The 10,629-nt window shown below is 36.4% G+C and overlaps 1 protein-coding gene across 2 annotated transcripts in view; it reads right to left on the bottom strand.

The window, feature by feature from the left end:
• Positions 1 to 10,629, bottom strand: part of VWA8 (von Willebrand factor A domain containing 8) — a 201,097-nt gene that overhangs the window by 152,063 nt on the left and 38,405 nt on the right. For both annotated transcript variants that reach the window (XM_009322841.1, XM_009322840.1), the window contains 5 exons: positions 10,370 to 10,537; positions 8,242 to 8,406; positions 7,235 to 7,284; positions 6,797 to 6,905; positions 3,828 to 3,932 (listed from right to left, as the gene is read on the bottom strand). In XM_009322841.1, the coding sequence (XP_009321116.1) occupies positions 3,828 to 3,932; positions 6,797 to 6,905; positions 7,235 to 7,284; positions 8,242 to 8,406; positions 10,370 to 10,537 (597 nt within the window). The remainder of the gene's footprint in view (positions 1 to 3,827; positions 3,933 to 6,796; positions 6,906 to 7,234; positions 7,285 to 8,241; positions 8,407 to 10,369; positions 10,538 to 10,629) is intronic.

The following is a 10,629-nucleotide window of genomic DNA, read 5'->3' as shown; positions in this document are numbered from 1 at the left end:
AGGTCAGGTATGATTAAAGTGGGTGTGCGAATATTAAAAAAAAATGAGTCAAAGGGGACAAAGAAGCTTTTATTTGATATAAGATCAAGACAGTAAACACAGAATTAATCAAGACATGAAAAAAATGAAGAAAAACTCTACAAGGGTCTTACAGTGAAGTTAAACACTTGGATAGTAAGCTAAAAGGGACTTGCTCATTTATTAAGACAAGTCTGATCTATATCAGATTGTTTCTAAAATCTGATGGGAAGATTCTCCTGATTAAAAGATAAAAAAAAAAAAAAACAACAAACAGTGGGTGCTTTGAACACTGGGAAAAAAAGGCACGCAAAAGGCATCTGAGAATTAAAAAAGCAAACCCAAAATCTCTGATGAATCTGAAGTAAAATACCAAAAGCTTATGGAACAATGAAGAAATAAGTACAGAACAGCTGGAGACTCTTATGAGCCACCAAACCCAGCCTAAATGAAGATGAGCCACCAAACTCAGCCTAAATGAAGATGACCAGTTTTATAAATGCCTATCAGTAGTATACAGGAAAGAAAACTTCAATACTATGGGAGACATCATATGTGCTTAAGCTTATTGTTTGGGAATGTTTAACTGGAGGCTGTTTTCCTTGAAAGCAATGATTTCTCTATAGCTAAATCTTGTAGAGAAAAAGCTTAAACAAATTTTTACTTAAGTTTTGCAATCATATTTCAAATGTTCATCTGTCAGTCAAAATAATTTGTCATGCTAATATTTCATGCAAGTACAGAATAGAATCATAGAATCATTAAGGTTGGAAAAGACCTCTAAGATTATCGAGTCCAACCGTCAACCCAACACCACCATGCCCACTAAACCACGGCCCTAAGCAAAGGGATAATTTTAAAGGCCAGAATTCAAACCAAGTCATATATTCCTTTGCAAGATCTTCTAAGTTTAAGATCTTCTTTAAGAATCAGAATAGAAATTGATACAGTTTCCAAAGTGCAGAAACTTCAAATAAGGGTACACAAAGGCACATCATTGTCAAGTTTATTTTGGTACTTCTGTCCTGTCTGTTGCAATCTAATGAACTAATGAATGCTGCAAACTAGCACTTGTACAAATGTTCTGTATGATAAGCAACTCTCAAGATCACAGCCGATGCTGGATTAGTGTGCAATCCAGCAACACTTTTTTCAATGCTAGCTAGTTTGACACAAGGAGCAACATTCGTATCAAATGAAAAAGTTGGTTGATGGACAGAGTTAAGCCTAAGACAGGTTTTAACTCCAACTAGTTCTACTCAATAAGAGATTTGCATTTCAAAGCATCTTTACACATCCAAGACTAAGACTAACACTGTAATCACTGTAATGAACTACTTTCACTCACAGGGAAGGTATAAGTCAGTATTTCACATTAATTCATTATCGAGAATAAGGATTATGAGGAATACCTAGGTCTTAGTGGAGTCTCAGTGAGCAAGGAGGCCCATAAGGAAAAGATTTACCTAAGCTGAAGATAATGTTTGGGAAGACAGTGCCTGGAGAATATGATCTCTTCAAGAAATATGCACAGGGTCTAACAGCTGCCAAAACTAGCTGTTTAGCCTAATCGCTGGCTACCTCACTTCTCAGCTCTGACAGCTGACTGGAAGGGAAGACATCCTGAAATGAAGATACGTTATTAGCTAGATTACTACTTCCCCATATCTGTCTCCAAGTTTGATGTCTACACTTTACATTTTATTATATGAAATTTGTTTTTGTTTTCTTTAAATGTTAGCTGATGTTAAGAAGTGATTCAATTCACACAAATTAACCCATCAATTGCAATACACTTCAAGCATTTATTTTTTCAACTCTCGATACCTCCCAGTTAAGATTAGTATTTCCTAACTGTATTCTGTTACACAGAGAGAAGTATTCAGTGGCAAATATTAGCTGGACACTCTTTGGAAATCTGTAGGAAGGTAGAGTAAGAAATCACCTTGCTTCTGCCAGACTCCTCTCCCTCACATTTCTTATGGAATGGAAAAAAATCATTTGTTATCCATATTTAATACAGTTCTGGCGCTGCTATTACTAAAATATTATTATAAACAGAAGTTCCTCAGTACAACCAGTTATTTTCTGTATTTCTTAAGGTTCATTGCTTAACAAGATTTGTTGTGTGCAAATAGAATAAAATTCCAAATAAGATTATATGTACTTGTTGACATAATGGGACAAGTTCATATAAGTAGTGATGAGGAAGAATATTAAAAAAAAAGGAAAATTAACACAGAAAAATGTAAATGATAAGGAGGTATTTAAAGGTAGACGATCATTGAGAAAGAAGATTCTACTAGTCAAATCAACCTGTCTTACACAGGAAGCAAAAGCATGCACAAATTAAATAAAAGAAATGGAAAATGGAGGAAGCTGCTGGTACTGAACATAAATCATTCACCATCTATAACTGATAGAGGAAACAAAATGACATAAAGGATTTAAAATAAAGGCATATTAAGAACAGAAGTGACTGTTACTGCTTTGCTAACAGATAGAGTTCTATTTCCACCCAGACCACGGTTCTTACGGGCAACTTCAATCACCCTGACATGTGGTGGAAGGGCAACACAATCAATCTAGATTTCTGAGGCTGCCCGGAATAATGTCTCAACAGAAGCGCCGCACAGGCTAGGCAGAAGTGATGCACAGATGGCTCCTGCTATTCACAAACAAGGAGCAATTGGTTGTGGATGTGGCAATCAACGGCAGCCTTGGCTGTAGCAACCATGAAATAATGGAGTTCAAAATCCTGAGGGGGCATGATGAAGGCAAGTAACAGACTACTGATCCTGGATTTCAAGCCAGGTTGGCTTATTCACAGAAGTGGTAGGTAGGACACCACAGGAAGCAGCTCTGAAGGTTCATGAAAGCTAGCAGGTCATTCAGGACAACCTCCTTCAAATGCAAGGACTGTCCATCCCAAAACTCAGGAAGACAAGCAGGAGACCAGCCCGGTTAAACAGGGAATACAGGACTGAGCTTCAATGCAAAAAGGCAGCATATGGGAGGTGTCAGCAGAGATGGGCTACAAACATTTCCCTGACACGTAGGCTTGGTTTTAGGAAAAACAAAAATTCACTAGCTACAAAGTTGGTTATTTCAAATCTGCATGTGCAAATAACTTCTAATTTTCAGGACTGAAAGAACTGGGTAAGATGCTCTAAGCTGTGAATGCTAATTTTTAACAACATACATAACTCCTACAACATATTCAAAAATGAAAGAAAGCCGGCACTGTGCTAAAGTTTTAAAAGGATAAATGGAATAACCCAGCATAATTATAGGCTTTGTAAGCTAGTATTAAACATGAACAAAACAACAAAACAGATCTGACCAATAACAAGCAACAAAAGGCTAACACAGACCAAAACCAGAAACTAATATAATCTATAATCATGCTATACTGAATGTATTTTGTGCATGTGAGCTCTATTGTCATTTTAGTATCTCCTTCTAAAGGTCAAATGCCAAAGGTATTTTTTAAGCATGTGACTACCTTAACCATGTAAGTAGCTACTTTCAAGTTAATTAACCACTTATACAATGAGGGTTTTTCTGTAGACTTGAAACTGAGGTCTTAATATTCTACAGAACATAGAGGTTTCACCTTTCACTATAATGAAATCTACCAGCTTGGGTTTTTTTTTCAATACTGTTTTAGCATTAGCAATAATGTAGCCATTTAGTTTACTTAAGATTTCTTTTTTTTTTTACAGAAGTAGTGAAGTAACAGTAGTCAGGAGAACTACTGTCATAATCCATCACTCCCTGGAATTATAATACATATGCGCAATACTTACTTTTAACGCATCTTTGACTGCAGTCCTGCCTTCCTTTCCAAGGAACACATTATAGGGGTAAAGCCGGTCAATAACATGCTGGACTGACATCATAGGAAAGGAATCCTAATTCAAATTAAAAAATACAAATTTAAAAAAAATGATTGGCTCATTCTATCATCAGCCATTAACCTGAAAATCCTATATAGCACTGAACTTAAAATAAAACTGTAAGGGCAATACGCAAATGACCACTACATGCAGTATTCAATCAAATGTCAAAACAGGCATTTCTCAGATGCAAGTCATTATAATAGAAATGTCTAAATTAGATTAGAAGAACTATGTCCTAAAAATTACTTTCCTGTGCATAAATGGAAGCTACAGTGACTGGCTCAGACACCTAAAGACACTTAAGGTTAGGAGAGACAAATCCCACTGCAGGTAACTTGAGTTTCATAGTACTACTAGGAAAGAATCAATATGACAAGAAATCTATATTACAATAATGATCTAGTCATTCACAGCAATTTCTAGTATTTAATTTTGATTCTATTACATTGTACAGATTCTACTTAACAAATCAATTCCTAGAAATTTCTGAACAGTTTGTTCAAAACTGTTTTGTTTTGAAATGAGTTACTAAGTATGCTTGCACTTTCTACACAAAATTGAAAACAACTTTTTTTTTTTTAGTATCTCCTTGTGTTAGTTCTAACTCTTTTGTCAGTTGTTGTCTGAACTAGACAAAGATTCAATTACTTTGCCGCAGTAGTAGAGAAAGAAATGGAAGTGCATTTATAAATACTCAAAAAATATATGCATAATATTTTAGCCTGGAGAAAAGGAGGCTGAGGGGAGACCTCATCGCTCTCTACGACTACCTGAAAGGAGGTTGTAGTGAGGTGGGTGTCAGTCTCTTCTCCCAAGTAACAAGTGATAGGACGAGAGGAAATGGCCTCAAGTTGCGCCAGGGGAGGTTTAGATTGGACGTGAGAAAAAATGTCTTTACTGAAAGAGTGGTTAAACATTGGAACAGGCTGCCCAGGGAAGTGGTTGAGTCACCATCCCTGGAGGTATTTAAAAGACGGGTAGATGAGGCGCTTAGGGACATGGTTTAGTGGGCATGGTGGTGTTGGGTTGACGGTTGGACTCGATGATCTTAGAGGTCTCTTCCAACCTTAATGATTCTATGATTCTATAAAGCCTTTCACAGTGGAAAAAAGTGTTTCAAAAACCCTAAAGTAATGTTTGATTGTTTGTTTCAAAAAAGACTTGCAAATTTTTAAGCACTACTTGTGTGTAACACTAGTGAAAAACAGTCAGTGGACTGGCACTACTTTTTTAAGCCTTCCACAAAGTAAGTAAAAAGTAAATACTATAATTCAAATAAAATCAACTGATTTTCAGTTATACACTTGGATTTACATAGGCACCCAACTGAAAGAAGAGTTGCTTAGAAATGAAATCAGGAGATACATATTTTATGAAATGCATAATTCAATTCATACTTATAATCAGTAATACTATTTATATTATTCCATATTAAAAAAAGATCAGTAAAAATAAACCATTTAAGGCACTGTAGTAAATGTACTGCTTAAAGGATCAGGGAGCCCTTTATTGCATTTTAAAAGCCCTCTGTCTATATATAAAGACATAACATATAATATCTCCACATTATCTCAAATTAATAATAATTACAGTGGCATGTATGAAATTAGCCTCTTCAGAACAGCACCCTATAAAAAAATTCTCCCTTTCAGCAGGGCAGGAGTTTTCAACCTAAAAAATACATTTTGGGACTGTGTGAATCCATGCTAGAAGATAAGAAGCTAGTCATTACAATGCAGTCCCTCCACACTTTTAAACGGTTAAATCAACCAAGCTAGAAGTAGACGATGGCAGTGACACAGCATGCGAAGGAAAAATACTGTAGCTAGAATCACTGATAACAGTCGGCTTAGAAAACCAAGTAATTAAAACTAATTCTAAAAGAAACAGTTCTCGTCTACCTAAAAAACACACTGTCACACAATGATAACACTTCACATTCTCTAATGTAAAATAAAATGCTTCCTTCATTCCATAGTTTAGATAATAGCTTAGGGCTCATTTTCTTTCCATTACTCTGAAAGCCATCTGGCATTCATTTAAAAATAATTTTTCACTACAGGGCTCAAAGAATAAAAAGTTGCAATTTATTTTAAAATCCAACATGTATTTCTTTCCTAAAGCCCTCCAAATACCATTTCATTTCTCTGAACTTGAATTTTAATCACTTCTTAACATCTGATGTAGTATCACTAATTCAGAAAAAAAATTACGTCTGTGTACCCAGCACAACTGAGGGGACTGAGCACCACAGTAACACAAGTAATTGGTATGTTTTAATATATATAATCCAATAACATACATAGAACTAATCTGCCACTGAGCAGTACCATAGGTAAAATGATTGCACAGGAGACAACAGAGAATTAATCCTAAGAGTCCTTTCTACAGACACCGGCACCTTGGAGAGAGGGTTTGAGAAGCTGTCCTGGTATTTTAGCCTCCTAGGTTGACCATATCCTCCCTCATGCAAAAGGGTACCAACCCCTCTCTCTCTTTATGCAGATCTCATTTCCCTGACTTCCTTCAGGAGGCACCTTCTGGTTTTACTTTGACTTTTTACCGTGTAATTATAAAGTCCAAGGGACAAAAGCCTGTCAGGGAAAGCAGAAAGACTGCTCTAATATACATTTAATCACATCACAAATCTTATGTCATGCCATACTTTGTCCTTCAGTATTATGCTATATACTTTGTTAAAGTATTATCCAGAGATATCTGATCTGGGGCTTTTTTCCCTTAAACCATCCTTAGTTTTTTCAGGTTTATTTTTTAAATGTTCATGTTAATCTTCTTCTAACAACACGAATAATGCAGATCTAATTTTGAGAAATTTTAAGCCCATACAGTTTCACAGCACATGTGTATGCACATACCAAAATCTGAACTGCAGCCGATAAGCTGTCTAAAGGAAAATCTGGAAGTCCCAATGTAGAAGATTCTTGAGAGCAGAGAGTTGTAGCAAAAGACAGGAGCTGAGAAATTCTGCATAGGAAAAAGTAATTACAGAGTTTTATACATGCTGTCTATATTTATAATACTAAAGCCTAAAAAGTTAAATAAAGTATAAGATGCTGAAACTATTTCTGAGCGCAAATAAGTAAGGTGCGATTGAAGTTCTAAAGCATTAAGGATTCATTATATGAAGGCTGCATACAAAAAGCTGTGTGAGCATACACCCACACATATTAAAAAACTTCTTCAGTTCTGGTCTCTATGCAGCAATAGAAGACACAAAATAGCAAGGAATCCTGAAAGGACATCGCTTTTATTCATTCATTCCATTTTTTTTTTTTTCAATTATGAAAAATTACCTCTCTGTGGAAATGTTTGATCCAATTGAATATAATAGCTGAAGATGGTCCTGAAAATAGAACATAAAATCACAGAGTAAATTAATTTTGGGATCATACTGTGGGTCACAGCTCATGATGTATGAGGCATTTTCTATTTTTCCCTCTAATTTAGACATGAGGAGTCTACTCGCTCCTTGACACAGAATTAATTTTATTTAAAAAAAAAAAAAAGAAGAAAGATTATCAAATCTTTCTTTTAGGGCTATATGTTTTACGGAAGTTATTGTGCTGCAGCATTCCTTGGCAACTCTAAGCCCGCTTTTCAGGAATTTATTAGGCCCCAGTATGAAAAATATCCTTTAAGATCAATTTGTTACTCAAGGATTCTTTTCAGAGGTGAGGTTAAGTAAAACATAACGTCAAAATATTAGCCCTACTCAGTACAGATAATCCAACTCTTCTGCTGGTGTTGGGGTTTAACCTCAGCCAGCAACTGAGCACCACACAGCCACTCGCTCACTGCCCCCCCTCCCACCTCCGGTGGGATGGGGGAGAGAATCGGAAAAATAAAGTGAGAAAACTTGTGGGTTGAGATAAGAACAGTTTAATAATTGACATAAAGTGTAATAATAATAATGATAAAAGAATATACAAAGCAAGTGATGCACAATGCAATTGCTCACCACCTGCCGACCGATGCCCAGCCAGTCCCCGAGCAGTGGCCCCCCCCAGCCAGCTTCCCCCAGTTTATGTACTGAGCATGACATCACATGGTATGGAATGTCCCTTTGGCCAGTTTGGCTGTGCCCCCTCCCAGCTTCTTGTGCACCTCCAGCCTTCTCAGTCGGTAGAGCATGGGAAGCTGAAAAGTCCTCGACTAGTGTAAGCACTACTTAGCAACAACTAAAGCATCGTTGTGTTATCAACATTGTTCTCATCCTAAATCCAAAGCACAGCACTGTACCAGCTACTAGGAAGGAAATTAACTCTATCCCAGCCGAACCCAGGACAGCTAGGGCACTTACCTTAAAGGGCAGATGATAAACGTCTCTAGCTTGAAATCGAGAGCGAAGGGGCGGATCCAAAGGGTTACCAGAGTATTTAGGTACCGGCAGGCCCAATGCTATTACTCGAAAGTCTTCACTGACCCGAACAATCTTCCATGAATCTAACTCTGATTTTGTATGATCCTAAATTAATTAAAATAAAGCAACAAGAAGAAAAAACAATTACATCATTAAAAACTTATGATGACTAAGCTACAGATTGACTAACAGCCCTGGTCCTTCAGCCTAAATGTGGTAGTGTTCTCATGTTTCATTCAGAGGGACTAGAAAGCATGGAACCAGCCAAATTTGTGGATGGTAAAAGCAAGTTTTTCCCAAATGAACATAGACAGAATGCTTGATTAGGTGCAGCTTTCAGGCCTGTAGCAATTTGACCGAAAACCCCACAGATGGTTAAAGTTGAAAAGGTATCACTACAACACTGTTTTCACAAAGAATAGAAAATAAACAGACCACAAAATTTATTTTATTCTAAAACATTAGAAGTGGGTCACCATCAAGTTTTTTTTCTTCTTTTTTCCCCCTCTTATAACTGTAAAGGAGACTAAAATGTGCATTTAAAAAGTTTCATTTACAAATTAAGCTTTATTATAAGCAATAATACAGAACTAGACTCCTTCATGAGGACATTAAATGTTGTATTTCAGTTGTTGTCATGTAAAAGATCCATTGCATACAAAAAATGCACTCTTTAGTCTTCCCACATCATAGTTGAGTCTTCCTTGAAACCATACATGAGTACATTTCCTGCAGACCGAGATGTACAGTAATTATTCGCACAGAAGAGAAAATGAACATTAGCTTATATAATACAATATTCCCCAAACAACAAAACAACAATATTAGATTTAGTATTGTAGCAAGAGATTTATTTAATTAATATACTATTAGCAGTGTGCCTGAGGCACTCATTTTGAAACATTTTATCATTAGAAAAGTGTTAAAAAGGAAAAGAAAAGAGGAAGATGCTTTGCATAATTGCAACCAAGTCCTGTCTAAGTTTGAACTCTCATTTTCAGTCTTTAATTACATTTTAGAAGTTTACTTTTAAAATATAATAATAATGCTTCCAACAACTGCATCTACTAATTAAATATTATAGAAATGTTTTTCGAAAAGGCATGGATCAGAAGAATCGTAACCACAGATGAGAGGCATATGAAATCATGATGTATTTTCAGAAATCCACTACGGTACTTCAGCATAATTAGCAACTTCATACAAATCGGGATCAATGCCAGGTGGCTTATTACAAATTTCCTTCCTGTGCCACATGGGTCTGAATTATATACCTAACCACAGTTCGGTATGACAGACAGAAACGTAAGTGAGCAGGGGACAGACTGTTACGGGAGACTGACAGGTATGTGATCCGAAACTACAGCACATGAAAGTAAGATGCAGAGTACTACCGGAAACTGTCTGATGAAATTTACTGAGGTGCCCAAAAGCCTGAAAAGTATCCACTCAAATTTAAGCAGTAGGACTCAAATCTCGAAAAAAAGGAAAATGGCTAAAGTAGCAATGGCAGCAGACACTAAAATCCCATTTCCTATCAGAAGAAAATTCTCTAACCATTTCCTATAATTTACATTGGCTGTTTACATATACTTTTGTAAATTAAAAGCAAGACAGCACTGATGAATATAGTGTCGCTTATCTTGACCTCATTTTTTTGGTATCCTATCATTTTAAAAGCTTAGCAACAAGGCAATTGCAGTGTTGAGGCATTATCTGAATTTCACGGGAACAATTTCAACTTAAATCTCTTTTCACAAGTATATTTTGGTTACTCTCACATTGCGGCTTTCACATTTTAGAAACATACAGGCTTCATACAAGGTTAACACAGACTACTTTTTTTCATGTGGACAGACAAGATACAGAATATTTTTTTGTTGTTGTAAGCAGTAGTTTGACTTCTCACATAGTTTTCACTCTGCCTATTTCATCCCATGGAACATCCCAGAAAAAACACCTTGTTGAGATTTCCCCCATTTGGCTCATACATACTCTCCCCTTCATAATGGTATTTCAGCACTATCAACAAAAACAAAAATTGAAACTCCAAACAGCATTTCCATACCTGCAGAAGTTTGTCGTAACGCTCTGCAGACATGAGAAAACGCCCATCTTCAAGCTGCATTTCCCTATTCTCCAGCAAATTGTTTAACACTGGCAGGACATTCCGCTCAGCCTTCTCCAAACCTTCCAGCACAAGGATTCTGCCTTCGGTAGCCGCACGAACTGCACACTTTTCAAAAATAAAAAAAACGGTATTATAATAGAAATAGACATTACATATCTCATGAAATCCGGCTGAAAAAGCACCTCCAGGTGCTTCCC

Source organism: Pygoscelis adeliae, unplaced genomic scaffold, assembly GCF_000699105.1.
Source record: "Pygoscelis adeliae isolate BGI_AS28 unplaced genomic scaffold, ASM69910v1 Scaffold74, whole genome shotgun sequence".
Lineage (NCBI taxonomy): Eukaryota > Metazoa > Chordata > Aves > Sphenisciformes > Spheniscidae > Pygoscelis > Pygoscelis adeliae.
The sequence above is the reverse complement of the archived record's forward strand: the minus strand, read 5'-3'. Positions and strand labels throughout refer to the sequence as shown.